Source organism: Tupaia chinensis, unplaced genomic scaffold (assembly GCF_000334495.1).
Source record: "Tupaia chinensis unplaced genomic scaffold, TupChi_1.0 Scaffold144899_1, whole genome shotgun sequence".
NCBI lineage: Eukaryota > Metazoa > Chordata > Mammalia > Scandentia > Tupaiidae > Tupaia > Tupaia belangeri.
In genome coordinates, this window is record NW_006204759.1 from 4,363,622 (window position 1) to 4,383,849 (window position 20,228).

Consider the following 20,228-nt stretch of genomic DNA (forward strand, 5'->3'; position numbering starts at 1 on the left):
AGACAGCAAAGCCTCTCCACTTGACTCTAGAGGCTCTGTGGGCGCTGTCCCTTGGAAACACGCTCTTTTCTCCGCCTTTCTGATTTTCTTCCTGCCACTCCTTCCTACCCTCCTGACCATACCTCCTCTGTAGATGTTCCTCAAGAAGCCCTTGGGTGGCATGATACCATCTATAGTTGCTACTGATCATGAAATCTCCAGCACTGACTCATCCCCTGGGTGTGCCATCAGATCTCGACACCTGAAGTCTACTAGACATGAACTCGGCACGCTCGATGTCTATCCATTATCATCTTCAAACACCTGCTCCTCCCTGGCTCCCTGCAGCCTTTTGCATGTGCTACTCCCTTTCTCCCTCATCTCTGCTTGGTTAACCCCCATTCATGGTCTCCAGTACCACCTTCTCCGAAAAGCCAACTCCACTTCCCGCCCCCACCAGGCAGGGCTCAGTATGCTTGTCCGTACCCCAGAGGCTCCTGTGCTCACTTGCTGCACTGTTAGAGCTGACTGGTGCTCTTTACCACCGTATCCCTGTACCCAGCACAGCGCCTGGCACAAGCAGGCTGCAGTGGGTATTTATTGAACTAGCAACACAGGAGAAAAATGATAGATTAAGCACATCTCTGACTAACTTTAAGTTTCTTTCCTAACCTAACCCTACCTCTTTAGTATAACCACAAACATTTTTACTTAAAGGTAACCCAAGGAAATACATTATGGCTGCAGTGATGTCTGGTTTAGGAAGTTCAATGACATCTACAACTTCTTTCATGTTGAGGTCAGTGAAAAAGAAGAAAAGACAAACATTTGTTGTCTAAGCAGAAAACCCTCACGGGAAATTCTCTTGGATAAATGCTGTCTCATTTTTCCACAGACACCTGATGGGAAGTCTGAACTACTGGAAAGGGGACAAGACTCAGAATCAAATGTTCAGGTTTCACTCCTGGCTCCAGTCCCTACCAATTCCTCACATAGGGGGCAGAACTGACACCTAAGAAAACTAGGTGAAAACACTAATGTTTTTCTGCCCAAGGACACAAATGACTGATTACAGAATAAAGACTAGTGAGGGTAAAAGTTACATATGAGAACCAGGGAGAATTTTTTTTTTTTAAAGAATTATTTTTTATTTAACTTTATTTATTTATTTTAATTTGACCAGGGAGAGACAGAGTGAGTGAGGAGAGAGAGAGTAAGAAAGCAAGCTGCCAGTTCTGGAACTCGAACCATGGTCAGCCACGCGGGAATCCAGCGTCCTTAACCACCACACCACCTGCCAGCCCCACCAGGGAGAATTTCTGACCTCCAGGAGAAAGGGAAGGTGTGGGAAATGGCATAAACATGACATAGTTTAGAATGAATTATGGCTAACTGGGGTAGAGAAAAATATTGATGAGCAGTAGTCTCGAGTAAGATTTTTCTTTCTTTTCTTTTTTTTTTTAAGAATTATTTACTTTTATTCATTCATTCATTCATTTATTTATTTTTAAAAATTTGACCAGAGCGAGAGAGAGAAACAGAAAATGAGAAAGGAAGCTACCAGGTCCAGGACTCAAACCATGGTTGGCCATGTGGGAGTGTCCAGTGCCTTAACCACCATGCCATCTGCTGGTCCCTGGAGTAATATTTTTAAGAGAGACACCAAGGTAAGCAGAGGAGTATGGAAATTAGAAAAAAAGCAGAAAGTAATTAAGAGAAAATTAATGTGACAGCAGAAAATGGAGCATTAGGGGGCCAGCAAGTAGTGATTGAGACACTAGATTTCCCACATGCTGTTCGAGTCCCAGATCTGGTGCCTTGCTTTCTCACTATCACTCTCCCTCTTTCTCTCAATCTGTCTCTCTATGGTCAAATTGAATAATAATAATAAATAAATAAAATTAAAAATTTAAAAAAAGAAAATGGAGCATTGATCAGAAATAAAATTAAGGCTTATAATGTCAGCGTTAGAGCACATAAGCATCAGAGTGAAATCCCAACCCAGTATTTAAAGTAACACTCTGTCTACATAATGGTTAGCCTTGGTGTGACCCTGCAAATGATAACCTAGCAGACTACATGCTCTCTAAGGTCCTTATGAGTGATAACTGCTGACTCGCCTACCACTCCAGGAAACCAGGAATGAATGCAGCCTTGGCTCTAACAGCAGCTTGGAAATGGTAAAACACTTGCAAAAATCTAAGCAATTTAAAGACATTAAGTTCAGCCACAACGTACAAGATAAGTTATCTCGAAGTCCATGTCAATAAATATCTCAAGAGTGTGGTCTGGACTGTTTCACCGTAAAATCCCCTTGAACTCTCTGGTTGCCATATTTAGTCCAAAGAGGTAGTTTTGGTCTCAGTATGGGGGTTCTATCACTCCAGAATCTCTTGCGGTGCTTGGTAAAAAAGAAGATTTGGGGGCAGCAGGTGGTGTGATGTTCAAAGTGCTAGACTCCCACATGGCCAACTATGGTTCAAATTCTGGACCTGGTGCCTTGCTTTTCTTACTTTCTCTCACTCCCTCTCTCAGGTGAGTGCATGTGTCCTATAGCAAATATAAAATAATAATAATGAATAAAATTAAACAAAAAAATTAAAAAAAAAAAAAGATGATTTAAGTCTTAAGCCCTATCCCTAGATATTCTAAATCAGTAGCTTGAAGTGAGACCTTGAAATCCGAATGTCTGTTGAATATCCTAGGTGATTCTCATCAGTTTAGTCCACATGGGATGTGGACTCCATTTTGAGAAATAAAATCCTACATGTTAAAAAAATAATGATAATTGGGACCGGCAGGCGGTGTGGTGGTTAAGGTGCTGGACACTCCCACATGGCTGACCATGGTTCAAGTCCTGGACCTGGTGGCTTGCTTTCTCACTTTCCTCTTTCTCTCTGTGTGTCTCTTTCTCTGGTCAAATTGAAATGAATGAATGAATGAATGAATGAATAAAATTTATTAAAATAATTCTTTAGGAAAAAAATAATGATAATAAAACATTTAAAAATAATATTGGCACAGGAAAAAGAAGATATATTATCAGATTTGATTAGCCTGCAAATGTGCTATATAATCTTTTTTATTTTTTTTTTAAGAGAGATTTTTGCAATAAGGCCCTCGTAGTTACCAGAGAGACAAAGAAAGATGGAGAGACAGAAAGCAAAAAATTACTCCCCAGGAGGGCTGGCCACACCACAATCCCTTCTCTTCCATTCTCCTCTCAGGATTTTGGGCATGCATGCACACGCATCTGGTGTGAGTTTTAAGCCGCTGGGTCTGCGACTTGAACTGTGGTTGACTACATGAGAGTACAGTGACGTAACCATTATGCCATTTGCTGGTCCCATGCTTTGTCTTTTCTTAGAAAATTAAGACTACTAAGCTGGGAGAATGGAGAAGGGACTGTGGCATAGCCATCCCCCCCGGGGGTGTGTGTGTGTGATTTCTCACTTACTGTCTCTCTGGCGATCCCATGCAACCTATAGCAAAAATCTCTCAAAACAAACAAACAAACAAAAAAGACAAAGCAGTATTCCACGAAGTTCACACCACAAATACTTAACTATGTGCTGGGCTCATTGAGTGACACTACAAGGAGACCTGGCACAAATCCATTTCTCCTTTTTCACAGGAAGTTTTTATACACACTTCTTGCTGACTCTCAGGGAGCAAATAAGTGTCCCTTCACTCATGTGTAGAGCTGGCTGAGAAACCTCTGTGTTCCTCTGCAAGGGTCAAGTAACAAAGTCCCTTCATACTCTGAATGCGAGCTAAAGGGGATGGCACAGCAACTGCTATGTCATGTGCTCCTAGATGCAAGAAGCCAAGAAGACAGGGAGGCAGCCATCAGATACCTCCCGAGCAGCAACTGACAGGAGAGTGTTCATGACCGCCAGGACTTCGCTGATGTTCATGCTGGCCAGGTCGCTTTTCTCAGGTAGAAGGAGAAGGCCGCCCGGATCCTTATCACTGAAAAGGACACAAACTGGTCAAGATACCTGGTTTCAGAAAGGAGATTTTCATGCTTCCTATCTTCTTCTTCTTTTTTTTTTTTTTTTAAGAGAAAAATTTTTGCTAAAGGGTGTGTTTGCTCACCAGAGGACAGAGAGGGATGGCCATGCCACAATCCCTTCTCCTCTTCTCCTCTTGGGATCTTGGGCACACACACGCATGCACCCAGCATGAGTTTAAGCTGCTGGGTCCAAGACCTAAACCGTGGTCTACTACAGGGGAGTCCAGCGATATAAACATTATACCATCTGCTGGCCCCCATGCTTTCTCTCTTAAAAGGCTCCCAAAAAAGAACTGAGAAAGATTTCAGTTCTATGAGCTGGGATTTTGGGTCAGGAAGATAAGACATGATCCCAGCTGAGTCAGTGTCACTGTAGGCCCACAAGTCCTTCCATAAGACAAACCCATAATTCCTCTAGTCCTTACAAGAAAGCCTGAAGGATAAATCTGATAACCAAGTTACCCTGACCACCCATATGAAATACACCTAATCAGCCACGCCTGTAGTGTAGCAGTCACGTGCTGTGCAGTAGAAGCTGGAGCCCACACGGCCAACCAGGGTTTGAGTGTCGGTCCTGGTGGCTTGAAAAACATGCTGGGTGTGTGCACACATGTGCAGGATCCTGAAGGGATGAAGAAGTGGAGGAAAAAGGATCATGGCATGACCAGACCCCATGGGATGGTGCTTGCTCTGTTTCTCTTTTATGCAGGTGCATGTACTCTCTGGAGTAGGAAGGAAGGAAATACACCTAATCTTGTGACTGTTAACATGGCAACCCAGACTAAATATAACTGTGCCTTTAAATGTTCTTCACATGACAGCTCCAGCCTCTTCTATCATCCTGGCTCCTTCATTCTGAACCAGTTTATTCAGATAGCATTCTAGGTCTGGCATCCATGCCAGGTACAGTCTGATTTGTAGGCAGTGCTCGAGCTGTAAGTTCCCTCCCTCCTTTGAGAGTCTAAGCCTCCAGTAATGAAGCCTGTGAGCCCATAGCTTCTTTGGCAGTCAAACAAGAAAAACTCTTCGAATACTTCCTTACAGCACACTTCTTTTTGCTAACTACCGTTCTGTGCTTCTGCAGTTGGTTTTGATGTAATTGGGTTTGTAGACTTGAATACAGAACCCCAAACTCCTTTGGCTTTAGTTTCATCTTTATGAATCACTTATATGGCCCAGCCATGGTGGTGCATAGGTAGTGGGAAGTTAGAAACCAACCTGGTTTGAGTCCTGAGTCCACCTGAACAGGCTGGGCATGGTTGCTTGTGTTTCTTAACCTAGCTAACTGGAAGGCTGGGGCAGAAGATTACAACACGGAGAAACCAAAAAGAACTCTCTCTGTCTCTTGCCCTTTTCCTACTCTTTTTCTACCCTTTTCCTAACAAATAATTTATTTAATTTTTATCATTATTATTATTATTATTATTTTAACTAGAAAGAGAGAGAAGGAGGGAAAGTGAGAAAGCAAGCTATCAGGTCCAGAACTCAAACTATGGTCAGCCACGTGGGAGTCCAGTGTCCTAACCTCTATACCACCTGCCAGCCCCTGATTATTTTTTTTTAAGGGAAAAAAGTCACTTTGAAATTGACATGCTCAAAGAGATCCCTAGTGGGTTCAACTATAAATTGCCTTATAATAAGTTGGATTAAACTTTCAACAAGATTATTGCTCCACTACTATTTTAATCAGTCCTGTGCCTAGTAATAACTCACTCCAGACACCTGACTTTTTCAGCTGAGTGGTGGGAAGTAACACTCCAAAAACATATGATAGGAGGGGACAGCTATAAGAAAACAACTTTGCAAAGATCTGAAGTATGTGATAGCTGAAAGGAATTATAAACTTACCTAAAATATGTACACAGGGAACGGAAAGTGAGTTGCAGGGACTGCTTGTGTTCCTGCTCAGTGACGTTCTTCTAGAAAACCAGAGATCATGCATTCAGAAAAATCTAATCCATGGCATTTCAGAGACCTAGAGCAACATGAAATACCGCCGTTCCCAAGTATGCGGAGAGCCTGGCCCACAGACCACCCTGCAGTGCCCAAATGAAACTTGTTCTCGTGTGGAGGGGTGAAACCAAGCATCGCACAGAGGCTGGCATTTACTTTCGTTCACTGCCAAACATCTTCCTGCATGAAAGTTTGACACAAGTATTTAGGAAGATGACCTCCAAAAGATGCATACTTTTCATCACTGGGCATGCCACAGAAAGAGCAAGAGGCAGAGCCAGTGTGTATTTCTCATTAGCTTTCTGTTCGGAAACAGGATCAAAGTGCTCCCTCCATCCTACAGGTTTATGGTCAACGGTGATAATTACAGAAATCATTTCTCCTACTGGAGCTGCTTAGTTACTTGGGAGCAATTTTTCTGAATTCTTATTATTATTTTAACTAGAAAGAGAGAGAAGGAGGGAAAGTGAGAAAGCAAGCTATCAGGTCCAGAACTCAAACTATGGTCAGCCACGTGGGAGTCCAGTGTCCTAACCTCTATACCACCTGCCAGCCCCTGATTATTTTTTTTTAAGGGAAAAAAGTCACTTTGAAATTGACATGCTCAAAGAGATCCCTAGTGGGTTCAACTATAAATTGCCTTATAATAAGTTGGATTAAACTTTCAACAAGATTATTGCTCCACTACTATTTTAATCAGTCCTGTGCCTAGTAATAACTCACTCCAGACACCTGACTTTTTCAGCTGAGTGGTGGGAAGTAACACTCCAAAAACATATGATAGGAGGGGACAGCTATAAGAAAACAACTTTGCAAAGATCTGAAGTATGTGATAGCTGAAAGGAATTATAAACTTACCTAAAATATGTACACAGGGAACGGAAAGTGAGTTGCAGGGACTGCTTGTGTTCCTGCTCAGTGACGTTCTTCTAGAAAACCAGAGATCATGCATTCAGAAAAATCTAATCCATGGCATTTCAGAGACCTAGAGCAACATGAAATACCGCCGTTCCCAAGTATGCGGAGAGCCTGGCCCACAGACCACCCTGCAGTGCCCAAATGAAACTTGTTCTCGTGTGGAGGGGTGAAACCAAGCATCGCACAGAGGCTGGCATTTACTTTCGTTCACTGCCAAACATCTTCCTGCATGAAAGTTTGACACAAGTATTTAGGAAGATGACCTCCAAAAGATGCATACTTTTCATCACTGGGCATGCCACAGAAAGAGCAAGAGGCAGAGCCAGTGTGTATTTCTCATTAGCTTTCTGTTCGGAAACAGGATCAAAGTGCTCCCTCCATCCTACAGGTTTATGGTCAACGGTGATAATTACAGAAATCATTTCTCCTACTGGAGCTGCTTAGTTACTTGGGAGCAATTTTTCTGAATTCTAATGTATGTATTGACCTTCTGCTATCTAAGGTACAGACGGGGATTTCCAAAGGATTTAAGGCCCAGGGCCTTGCCAGACACAGGACAGTGGGGAAGATAAGACATGGTGACACTGACACAATTACCTGGACAGAGAACTGCTTAGCATATAAAAGGCTGATGTGCTGTTCAATTTATCAGCATAAGAAGGAAATATAACCATTGCTATCAGAGGGATGGGCAAAGGGAAACTCCACTGGGTTGCTCTGCTAATAAATACCAATATTGGGACCAGCAGATGGCATAGTGGTTATGTCACTGGACTTCCACATAGTCTACAGGGTTCAAGTCCAGGACTTGACAGCCTGAAACTCATGTCGGGTAGGCGTGTATGCATGAGTGCCCAAGATCCTGAGAATAATGGAGAAGAAAGAAGGCCATTCTTCCTGTGGGGAGGGACGGGGGAATGATTTCTCACTTTCTGTCTCTCTGGCGAACACACACGCTCTATAGCAAAAAATAAATAAATAGGAGCCGGTAAGTGGCATGGTGGTTGAGGGAGCTGGACTCCCACCTGGATGACCATGGGTCGAGTCCCGAGCCTGGCTGCTTGCTTTCTCACTTTCTCTCTCTCTCTTTCTTTCTCTCACTCTGTCTTTCTCTGATCAAATTAAAATAAATAAAGTTAAATAAGATAATTCTTAAAAAAAAGAATTATTTATAAAAAAAAATAAATATCAACATTATACAAGAGGTCTCATGTCTCTATTTTTCTATGTGGGGCACACGCTAGCAAAAAAAGTCATTTGCTGAGCTACCTGGTAAATGCTTCCAGCAAACAAGTACAGCAGAGCCCCGCCCATCATCCACTGGATCAGGTCAGTAATGTTGGCAAAGGCTGTATCAACTTTGAATGTGAGAAATGATCCTTCAAATTGATATTCAAATTCTATATGTAGCTGTAATACAACCAAAGAGCCTTCATCCCCTCTGGAATCTTCCTCAATCACTTAGCCTCACCTTAAATCTCCTCGAAATGCCTATTGCACATGGAGTCGATTATTCCTCCTCGTGGTGTCCCCAACTAGACGGAAGCCCTTTGGCATCGAGGACCACATTTTGTGCTTCTTTTGCCCCTCTTTTATTTCTTTTATTTTCTTTTTTTAAGATTTATTTATTTTTAATTTTATTATTATTATTATTATTATTCAATTTTAACCAGAGAGAGACAGAAAGAAAGAAAGGGAGAGTGAGAAAGCAAACCACTAGGTTTGGGACTTGAACCATGGTCGGTCATGTGGGAGTCTAGCACCTCACCCACCATGCCACCTACTGGTCCTGCTCCCTCTTTTATTTCTATAGGACTTTACACATCCCACAGAAAACTGCTCTTATATTTACTAGTTAACTGGTGGTTGCATATAAAAGGGCCTTCTTTTTTTTTAAGGAATTATTTATTTAATTTTATTTATTCATTCATTTATTTTAATTTGATCAAAGAGAGAGAGAGAGAAAGTGAGAAAGGAAGCCATCAGGTCTGGGACTCAAACCATGGCTGGCCATATGGGAGTGTCCAGCACCTTAACCACCACACCACCAGCTGGTCCCAAAAGGGCCTTTTTTTTAAACAATGTATCTAAGGTCAGCTTCGTGGCATAGTGGTAATGTGCTACTCAAGAAAAGCAGGTCCCATGTGGCAACCATGGTTCAAATCCCCACCATGGTCAACATGAGACCTGCCAGGAACCCCTAGGATGGATGGCTAGAGGAAGGGGATCATACCATGACCAGAATCTGTGGTCAGGATCCTGTAACCTTAACTACCAGGCCACCTGCTGGCTCCCAGAATTTTGTCACACTAAATACTATTTTCTGCATTTTCTGATGATTTTTCTCCTCTAATTTTCCAGAGATGCATGTACTAGGTTGTTGGAAAAGTCATTTGAGCAGAGAAAAACTGCTCATGGCTTTTCAGAAAACCTAATACTTAACAGAGAGACAGTGAGAAATAGGAAAAGAGAAAGCATCTCCCCCATAGGGTAAAGTCACACCTCGAACTCTCCTCCTCCATTTCTCCATCCCATAGGATTTTGGGCACACAAACCCGGTGTGTTTTTCAAGACACCATGGCCAGGATTCAAACCACTCAGCCATGTGGGATCTGGCTCCCTTTACCCCTAGGACATAAGGCCAACTCTTCTCTTTGGTATCAGTTACCAGGTTTTTTTTTTTAAAGAATTATTTATTTTAATTTTTATTTATTGATTCATTAATTTTAATTTTTTGTTTTTGTTTTTTTAGAGGTTTTTGCTATAGGGCGCATGCGCTTGCCAGAAAGACAGAGACAGAGAGACAGAAAGCGAGAAATCACCCCCCAGGGGAGATGGCCATGCTGCAATCCCTTCTCCTCCATTCTTCTCTTGGGATCTTGGGCACGCACGCACACATGCCTGGCGTGAGTTTATGGCACCGGGTCTGGAACTCAAACCACAGTCAACGACATGAAAGTTCAGTGACATAGCCAGTATGCTAACTGCTGGTCCCTCATTTATTTTAATTTGACCAGAGAGAGAGGGAAAGTGAGAAAGCAAGCTATCAGGTTCAGGACTTGAACTGTGGTCAACCATGCAGGAGTGTCCAGCATCTTAATCACCACGCCACCTGCTGGCCTGAGTTACCAGACTTTTAATGTTGAACTGTCATTGCACAACTAGGGTAAATCTAGTTTGGCCATAAGTTTGTTTATATGTTGTTGTATGGTCAATTAACATTTTGTTGAGATTTTTCTATGTTTATAAGACTAGCTTATAATTTTGTTTTCTTGTATACTCTTAGTTAATTTATCCCCTTAGTTTACTTATATCTCCTTTTTTCCTTCACTATTGTTATAACACAAGAACCGCTAAAATTCCCTTACTTAGATGTTTTCAGTATGGCCTAAAAAAAGAAATTTTTGTTTTGTTTTACATTATCACTAATATTTTTAGTATCACATTCATTTTAATATAGAAATACTTTCTTTAGAATTATAACCTGAACAGGGACCAGCAGTTGGCGAAATGGCTATGTCACTAGACTCCCATGTAGTTGACTGAGGTTTGAGTCCTGGACCCAGTGGCTTAAACACACTCTGGGTGCATGAGTGTGCGTGCCCAAGATCCCAAGAGGAGAATGGAGGAGAAGGGATTGTGGCGTGGCCACCCCCTGGGGGGGGGTGATTTCTCATTTTCTGTCTCTCTCTGTCTTTCTGGCAAGTGCACACGCCCTATTAGGGGAAAGGCACACCCCATATAACAAAAACCTTAAAAAAAAAAAAAAAAAAAAAAAAGAATTAAAACCTGAACATTGGCAGAGGACATTCTATTTGGGAACTAAAACTTGTAAATACCAAAAGCATCCTTCCCCACCCTAGGCACTAACATCTGAGTAACACTGAGAAGCAGTCTAGGAGGCGAGAAAAAACAGCTAGGGATTAAAACTTGGTTGCATTATCTTTACAGATATATACTGAAATCTATGAATAAAATATGTCGGGGATTGACTTTGAAATAATACTCAGCAGGGAGGAAGAAGAGAAGAATGAGTGAGTTATATCATGCATAAAGTTTATAATTTTCTAAAAGAATTATTTATTTATTATTATTTTAATTTGACCAGAGAGAGAGAGAAGGCAAAAAAGCAAGCCACCAGCTCTAAGACATGAACTGCAGCTGGCTGTATGGCAGTCTAGCACCTTAACCACCACACCACCTGCCGGCCCCAGTTTTTATAATTTTTTTAAGAGAATTTTTTTTTGCTACAGGGTACATGCACTCACCAAAGAGACAGAAAGTAAGAAATCACTCCGTAAGGGGGATGGCCACGTTACAATCCCTTCTTTATCCTCTTCTTGGGATCTTGGCATGCACACTCATGTACCAAGTGTGAGGTTGGTTTTTTTTTTTTTTTTTCCTTCTTTTTTTTAGAGAGGATTTTGCCTTGAGCTTGCACGCACATGTGCCTGGCGTGAGTTTCAAGCCACCAGGTCCGGGACTCAAACCTCAGTCGACTACACAGGAGTCCAGCGACATAGTCATTACACTAACTGCTGATCCCCCAGCATGAGTTTTAATCCACTAGGCCCAGTACTTGAACTGCAGTTGACTACATGGGAGTTAAGCGATGTAACCATTCCGTCATCTACCGGTCCCCACTTTTTGTAATTTTATGTGTCTATTAATTTTAGAGTTTTGTGATGGGTACAACTGGGGAAAGAATTCATTATACTATGTAAACTACTTTTATATTTCTTTTAAATTTTCCCACAATGAAAAGGTAAAATGTTAAAAAGAGTACAGAGCTATTTCCTTAGATGTCTGTGTCTCATACAAAGATCTTCATGTAGTAAGTATTCAGAGAAACAGGGAGGAGTAAATATCATCCTAACAGACTTCAGGAATGGGATCCATATTTTCAGTAAATAGTTACCATCATGGTGAAGAGATGGTTCCGCCGAGTCTGCCGATCAGGAAAGAAGATGGCAGCCCCATTGAGAAGGGTATTCCTGACTTCTTGTTTTAGTATTTCCATGGGCACAGAGTCTCCGTTCACCCTGTCTACCACTGGTAGAAATGAACAATGGAATCAGTCTTAAAATATTTTGTCTATTCACTCAATATATATTGGCTATAACTAGTGTATAAACTCGCTACTCTCAATTTGTGGTTAACACCAGAGAAAAGAAATACTGTACATCTATACAGGTTAAGCAGTGTAAAGAAACTATATTTTTTTTGTTTACACTTAACTAAAACAGAGTACATATACCAGGTTTTACTTCATTATTCCCCTGTCCTTTTGAGACACAACGTGGCAATGCCTTAAAAAGAAGTTCTGATGGTGGGGTGTGTTTCATCCTGAATTTATCATTACAATGCTCCTGCCCCTATCTATTGGTCTGGTCTCAGTGTCTCAACTGAAGTAAAGGCTGTACAATGTGACGGTTACTCTCAATGTAACACGGATGTATATCTGAAACCAGGAGGAAGAGAAGTCAGCTAGTGAGGGAGTAAATCCTAAACACCAAACAATAATTCAGAAGAGCATCAGAGGAAATGCTGTTTCCACAGAAGAGATCTCTCTCTGGCTTGAACGATCACAGGATCCCCCTCCTCCCTACAGTAAGAGGCCTCACAGGCTACCGAGCACTGGGCCGCTTTAAAACGACACTCCCCAGTCCCTACCATCGCATAAGTGTGTGTAGAGCTCCTTGGCAGCCTTTACTCCTTCGGGGTTCGGGGCAGGGGCCTTTTCCTGCTCAGAGGCAGCCAGGGCGTCTCCCTGCAGCACCGAGAAGCAGCTCTGGAGGAGCTGTAGAAGCAGGGTTTGGGCACAGATACATTCCCCTCTAGGGCTGCGAAAAGACAAAGACCGTCAGAGAGCATAAAGGCAAGTTGCTTTTACCCCCAATCCACATAGCTATCTACACAGGCAAGTCGCTTTTACCCTCAAGCCATTAAGCTGTCAACACACAACTCTCAAACTTGGTAAGAAAAAAAAAGAAATCCCAAATGAGCAGAAAGGTGGAACCAAAAGAACACTGTACTAGCAGTCCGAAATACAGAATCCATCTGACTGCCCACTACGGGGAAGGAAATTCATTTCTGACCCCGCTTCTTCAAATTAGGATAATACTATAATACTCGACCTGATCAGCTTATCCAAAAAGTTGTGATGATAATCAAATAAGAAAACATTTGTACAAATACTACCTAATTAAGGTACTTATTTACAGAATGTGAGGTGCTGTTTTCAATTATAACCCAACCTTTCAAATCAGAACAATATACAGTAGAAAGTTAAAAAACAAACTTAAAGCAATAAGTTGCCCACTAAAAATAGCAAAACTCAGTGCCTCAGTTTTGTTTTTATATTATCACCTTATGACCTACTTTTGCTTTAATTTACTGTAAAAATTCCAGAAGATCTTCAAGTCAAGACCCGTGAAGTCCAGAAAAGATTTATATTTTAAGCCACTTTCCTTCTGCTGCACCTAAGAAATTATAAAAACCAGAAAAAAATAAAATTGACAAAATGTATTTATAGAAATACTTTAATGCCTCATTTACTTCTCATTGTTAAGAGACAAGGTGCTGGGGACTGGCAGATGGAGTGGTGGTTAAGGCGCTGGTCTCCCACATGGCCAACCATGGTTCAAGTCCCAGACCTGGTGGCTTGCTTCCTCACTTTCCCTTTCTGTCTGTCACTCTTTGGTCAAAATTGGAATATAGTAATAAATAAAATGAAAATAAATAGATCTTAAATAAAAAAGGAGATGGGATGGCTCCACATGGGTGAAATGCCCATATAACCAATGCTTACTCTTTTTTAAAAATTATTTTATTTTATTTATTCATTTATTCATTTTAATTTTACCAGAGAGAGAGAGAGAGAGAGAGATAAAGTGAGAGAGCAAGCTGCCAGGTCCAGAACTTGAACCGTGGTCAGCCATGTGGGAGTGTCCAGCACCTTAACCACCATGCCACCTGCTGGTCCCCACCAATGCTTACTCTTATAGCTACTAAAAAGTTTGTCAACTATAAGAGGTGTGAAACTTTCTCAAATATTTGTGTGTATACATATGTACATAAACACGTATCTATGTGTAACTCAACCTAACACACACATACACACGAAGGCTTCCTGACTTCATAACATGGCATCTGGAACATAAGTCCATCTTGATGATTATGGCCTAGGACTGACTTGTATGTTTGACTTTTCTCTGCACTTGGGCTGAAAGGCATGGATTATGCTATAAATCAGCCCACGGCTCCTGACCAATTCCTTCTAATTTGCCCTTGTCTTCTGTGACAGGGGTGCTTGCATAACAAAGACCAAACAATCAAATATAGTGAGTCACCAGCCTTTGCGTATGCCCTGAAGCAGATTGGAGGCCGGGAGTGGACACTGTCATACACATGGGAGAGGGATCTCTGGGTTCCTAAGGTGAGCCATGTTTTCTCTGGTAATGGCTGAAAGAATCTTCCCTTGAGTGAGTTAGCACTGTGTTTCACTAGTGACTGTAAAAATCAGTTCCAAAAACAAATGACTGAATCCTGACATGATTTTTGTACTTTTCGTAAACAAATAGAATCCACCCAGACTTCAGCAGTAACTCTCCTAGGACCTAAAGATGTGAACTTGATTCATCTGTCTCCCCTTGTTGAGCGTTAACAGCATCAGACAGGGAAAGACCAAGTGTACATGGCCATCATGGTGAGGTCTCTCATTTATTCATTTTAATTTTACCAGAGAGAGAGAGAGAGAGAGAGATAAAGTGAGAGAGCAAGCTGCCAGGTCCAGAACTTGAACCGTGGTCAGCCATGTGGGAGTGTCCAGCACCTTAACCACCATGCCACCTGCTGGTCCCCACCAATGCTTACTCTTATAGCTACTAAAAAGTTTGTCAACTATAAGAGGTGTGAAACTTTCTCAAATATTTGTGTGTATACATATGTACATAAACACGTATCTATGTGTAACTCAACCTAACACACACATACACACGAAGGCTTCCTGACTTCATAACATGGCATCTGGAACATAAGTCCATCTTGATGATTATGGCCTAGGACTGACTTGTATGTTTGACTTTTCTCTGCACTTGGGCTGAAAGGCATGGATTATGCTATAAATCAGCCCACGGCTCCTGACCAATTCCTTCTAATTTGCCCTTGTCTTCTGTGACAGGGGTGCTTGCATAACAAAGACCAAACAATCAAATATAGTGAGTCACCAGCCTTTGCGTATGCCCTGAAGCAGATTGGAGGCCGGGAGTGGACACTGTCATACACATGGGAGAGGGATCTCTGGGTTCCTAAGGTGAGCCATGTTTTCTCTGGTAATGGCTGAAAGAATCTTCCCTTGAGTGAGTTAGCACTGTGTTTCACTAGTGACTGTAAAAATCAGTTCCAAAAACAAATGACTGAATCCTGACATGATTTTTGTACTTTTCGTAAACAAATAGAATCCACCCAGACTTCAGCAGTAACTCTCCTAGGACCTAAAGATGTGAACTTGATTCATCTGTCTCCCCTTGTTGAGCGTTAACAGCATCAGACAGGGAAAGACCAAGTGTACATGGCCATCATGGTGAGGTCTCCTGGAATGGACCTACAGACGTGTCCTAAAGCTCTCTGGCCATCAACACCCAACATCTCACATTCCACGCTCTTTTGGTGTCGTGGGGCAGCAGGATGCCTTTCATCGCCATGGCTCTGCAGGGCCAGGTTTCATTGGTTGGTGCTCATTTCCCTCTACACCGTCATTCACCTTTCCTGAGGGCCCGCGCCCTAACAACCCAGGAGCCCCTACCAGGTCATGGGTGAGCTGCTGGATGAACTGAAGGGTCCTGAGGAGCAGCGTGGCTCCACAGACACTCTCCTCTGCGTCCTTTCTGCAGTGGGCGCAGATGATGCTCTGTTCTGCTTCTGCTCGTGCAGGCCGGAGGTACCCACTGATGCTCAAGCCTTGCACTCCCAGGCGCTCTGCTGACTCCTGACGGGTGCAGAGAAACTTCACCATCAAGTACTGGAAGGGACAAGAGAGAATTCAAGTAGACTCAGAATCCCTGGATCCTGACAGAAGGGAGAAAAAGACCTCTCTGGGAAGGTCTCCCTGTGCTTTTAATTGTTATTATGTGCCACTATGCCCGGCACTGAGGACACAATATAAGTCCAGTATCTACTCTAAGCTGAAAAAAGGCGATACAAATACTGAATGCAGTCGAGTCTTCATGAAATTCACAGTAATGAAATGGCATCATTACTTCCTCTTCAAGGCAAAAACAGGATAAGAGAGAATAAGAGAAGTACATTTGCTCTGCAGTGTAGTCATTTTGAAACAAAAATCAGATATATGATGAAACCAGTGAAAGCCTTAAGCAATCATCCCAAAGCCCCCAACTGAATATGGAACCCATGAGCTGGGAACTCAGAAAACACTTGTCTGTTAAAAGCTAAAGCCATTCTCAAAGCCCAACTTCAGTGCAAGCTGTTTCTTACAGTGAAAGTTCCTTCTGTTAAAGGTCTTTTAGGACCAGGCGTGCATGCCTGAGAGGAGAGTGGAGGAGAAGAGATGTGGTCATTCCCCCAGAAGGGTGATTCCCCATCCCTGCAAGTGACACCCCCTACAGTAAAAAGTTAAAATGAGTAAATAAAATAAAGGCCTTTCAGAATCTACTACTCAATGGCATAAATATTTATGGAGTACCTACTATGTATAAGTCCTAGAGATAGTTCTTAATTTTCTTATTTATGCCTACGTCTAAGATTTACACCTGAGGTTTACAAGATACGGGCTTTTTCTTTCCTAGCTATGGAAACATCTCTCTTGCATATATGCCTGTGCACCTGCTGTTCTCTCAGCCCGAGATGCCCTTCTCCACACTTCATAGCCTGGCTAAGGACGATGGATGATTTAATCAGCTTCCAACATTTAGTATCACAGCATTTTTCCTGGGAAGCCTACTCTCGTAAATCGCAGGTCAGATGAAGCACTCTTCCTCTGGGCTTCAACACCCTAGATCTCCCGTTATCACAGTCCTTATCGCACAGTCTTACACAACTCTCTCCCACTACACTAAGAGCTCCTTCATGGTTGGTTCAGCTCCGGGGTTCCAGTGTGGGCACAGGGCTGGTACACATCACCACTCAGTAAACACTTACAGAATACCAGGAGGGGAGTGAGCAAACATGGAAGGCCATAACCCACTAATGCTTACTTTGGCAACTCTGCACTGCTGCAGCTTGACATCGGCTTCATCCCACTCTTCTTCCAGTTCAAACCAGACAATAGGATCATCCTCTCCAAGGTCATCAGATGAGCAACCAATCCTGTGAACAAGAGTAATCCCCAAACATCTTCCTATTACCAAATTTAACTGTTAAGCTTTTTAAAACTCTAACAAATCATCTAAGTAACTTGTATATGAGTATTTGTATATATATATATTTAACCTGGATAGCTACAGTTTGTCAATTAGCAATTAAGGACCAGGTGGGTAAGCTGGTACCTCTCTGCGCACAAGAGGCGGCTGGTAATAATTTCCTCATTGCTCAGCTTCCTCATCTTCTATCAGTTAGGAACTACTGGGTTGTGGGAAAAGTTATGATGTATTTTTTCTATGTTTTTCCATGCAAAAATGAGTCATGCCTTTTTTTTTTTTGGAAAGATTTTTTGCTATAGGGTGCATGTGCTTGCTGGAGAGACAGAGACAGACAGAAAGTGAGAAATCACCCCCCAGTGGAGATGGCTATGCCACAATCCTTTCTCCGTTATTCTCCTGGGATCTTGGGCACACATGCGCATATACCCAGCATAAGTTTGAAGCCACCGGGTCTGGGACTAGAACCATGGTTGGCCGTGTGAGAGACCAGTGACCAGTGATGCAACCGCTATGCCATTTCCTGGTCTTGAGTCATGACTTTTCTGACAACCAGTATATCAGCCTCAGATATAATCAGGGAACTAAGGAGAAAATTTGCTTCTCTCCCTAATTATCTCATCTATAGAACGAGACGCGAAGTCAGGCACCTTACATGACATGCTAAGGAATGTGCTTGTGGGAAGAACCAAAGGAAGGGCAGGTGCCATTGTCTTTCCCTGGGTTTGGCTAATGTGTATATGACCAGCCTAAGGTCTCAGCCACTTGCTACAACTGAAGGATAAAAGGGGTGGGTGAGGTTTTCAGATCCTAGAACTCCAAAACCAAAAACCTCAGCCTTCATAGACCTGTTCTCTTTCCTGTTCCTTAAAGTATTTTCAGAAAAGCATTCTAGCCTTGCAAAGTTAAAGCACAACTGTATGCCACTTCTTTTAAAAAACTGGAGGGCCGGCAGGTGGTGTGGTGGTTATGGGCACTGGACTCCCACATGGCCAGTTGCAGTTCGAGTCCTGGACCTGGTGGTTTGCTTTCTCATTTTCCCTCTCTCTCTCACTCTGTCCCTCTCTGGTCAAATTAAAATATAAATAAATTAAATTAAATAATTCTTAAAAAGAAACATACAAAAAAAATGGATACTTGGGACCAGCAGATGGCATAATGGTTACATTGCTAGACTCCCACGTGGTTGACTGGAGTTCAAGACCCAGACCTGAAGGCTTGAAACTCACGCCAGGCATGTTTGCATGCGTGCCCAAAACCCTGAGAGGAGACTAGAGAAAAAGGGACTGTGGTGTGGCCATTTCCCATGGCGGGTGATTTCTCACTTTCTGTCTCTCTGTCTCTCTCTGAAACTCAGTGAGTGCACACACACTGTAGCAAAAAACTCTCTTAAAAAAACCCAAAAAACCAAACTGGATACTCAGGGCCGGCAGATGGCATAGCAGTTAGGTCACTGGACTCCCACATGGCTGACTGTGGTTTGAGTCCAGACCAGTGGCTTAAACTCATGCTGGGCATGTGTACATGCATGCCCAAGATCCCAGGAGGAGAATAGAGAAGGGATTGTGGCATGGCCATCCTCCTTGGGGGATGATTTCTCACTTTCTCTCTGTCTGTCTCTCTCTCTGGTGTATACACATGCCCTAAGGCAAAAACACCTAAAAACAAAAAAATACAAAAAAAAAAAACAAACAAACATATAATCAACCCAGCAACAGGCACCATTGCTCAGCAGACTAAGCTACATGGGAGGACTGGTTTGACGTCTGGCCCACTGTAAAAACAACAACAAAAAGTCTGAGTGCCATAGTGTGTGCCTATATCCCAGTTACTCAGGAGGCTGAGGCAGGAGGACCAGCAGATGGCACAGTGGTTACATCATTTAGGGCCAAGTTTGGTAACAGTGCAACACCCCTGTGAAGGAGCTGGGTATGGTGGCGTGCACCTGTAGTCCCCAACTGCAGGAGGCTGAGACTGTGACACATTCAAGATCCTGTCTAAAACACCACACACACACGCGCGCACACACACACACACACACACACACACACACAGTAGACCCTTAGGCCCTACCACAGTGGTGCAAGTGGAGGGCACTGTTGGTGTTAGCTGAGGCCACATGGGAGGCCTGGGTTCAGTTCCTGACCCAATCTGAACAGGCCAGGTGCAATGGGACATGCCTGTGGTCTTATGTAGCTAGGAGCTGGGGCAGGAGGACCGTGCTATAGATCGTGATCTCTCTCCCCCCTCCGTCCTGCACTTACTTGCTTTCTCTTGCTCTTTCATTTAAAACAAAAACACAAAGATGCTTCTACATCTTTTTTAGGAACTAAGGAGAAAAGAAGAGTCTTGTTTATTTTTTTAGAATTTTCCCAGAGGATGTGTAGGAAGAGGGTGAGCAGAGGGTGGTGGTGAGAAAGCAGCCCTGCTAGGGAATGGTCATGCCACAATCCCACTTCCTCCATTTCTTCTTCCTTCAGGGATTTTTGGGCATACACACAAATGTGCCTGGCGTGTTTTTCAAGGTGGTGGGTTTAGGACTCAAAGTATGCAGTTGGCCATGTAGGATCCAACAGCCTTAATCACCATGCCACCAGCTGGCCCAAAGTAGCATTCCTAGAATTTTATGCAATTCAGTCTGTGACAGAGCCACTAAACTAGCAACACATGAGTATTCCATGTGGCTAAGACAAGCAACCACTTGGAATCATGGTAAGAAGAGGAAAAAAAGCTAGAGAAGTTTCTGAAGCACAGAAAAAAATGTTCTTTATTTTGTTTTCCTTTTAGAGGTTTTTGCTATAGGGTGCATGCGCTCGCCAGAAAGACAGAGAGAGATAGAGAGACAGAAATCGAGAAATCACCCCCCCAGCGGGGATGGCCACGCCACAATCCCTTCTCCTCCATTCTCCTCTTGGGATCTTGGGCACGCACGCTCACGCACCCGGCGTGAGTTTTAAGCCACCGGGTCCGGGACGCGAACTGCGGTC

At 42.9% G+C, this 20,228-nt stretch overlaps 1 protein-coding gene across 1 annotated transcript in view; it reads right to left on the minus strand.

The window, feature by feature from the left end:
• Window positions 1-20,228, minus strand: part of ZZEF1 (zinc finger ZZ-type and EF-hand domain containing 1) — a gene marked incomplete at its 5' end in the record, with an annotated part of 151,332 nt that overhangs the window by 74,803 nt on the left and 56,301 nt on the right. Inside the window, 7 exon segments of the mRNA XM_014583836.2 lie at window positions 3,837-3,951; window positions 6,806-6,876; window positions 11,784-11,917; window positions 12,539-12,708; window positions 13,247-13,347; window positions 15,672-15,887; window positions 17,080-17,191. Coding sequence (XP_014439322.1) covers window positions 3,837-3,951; window positions 6,806-6,876; window positions 11,784-11,917; window positions 12,539-12,708; window positions 13,247-13,347; window positions 15,672-15,887; window positions 17,080-17,191 — 919 coding nt within the window.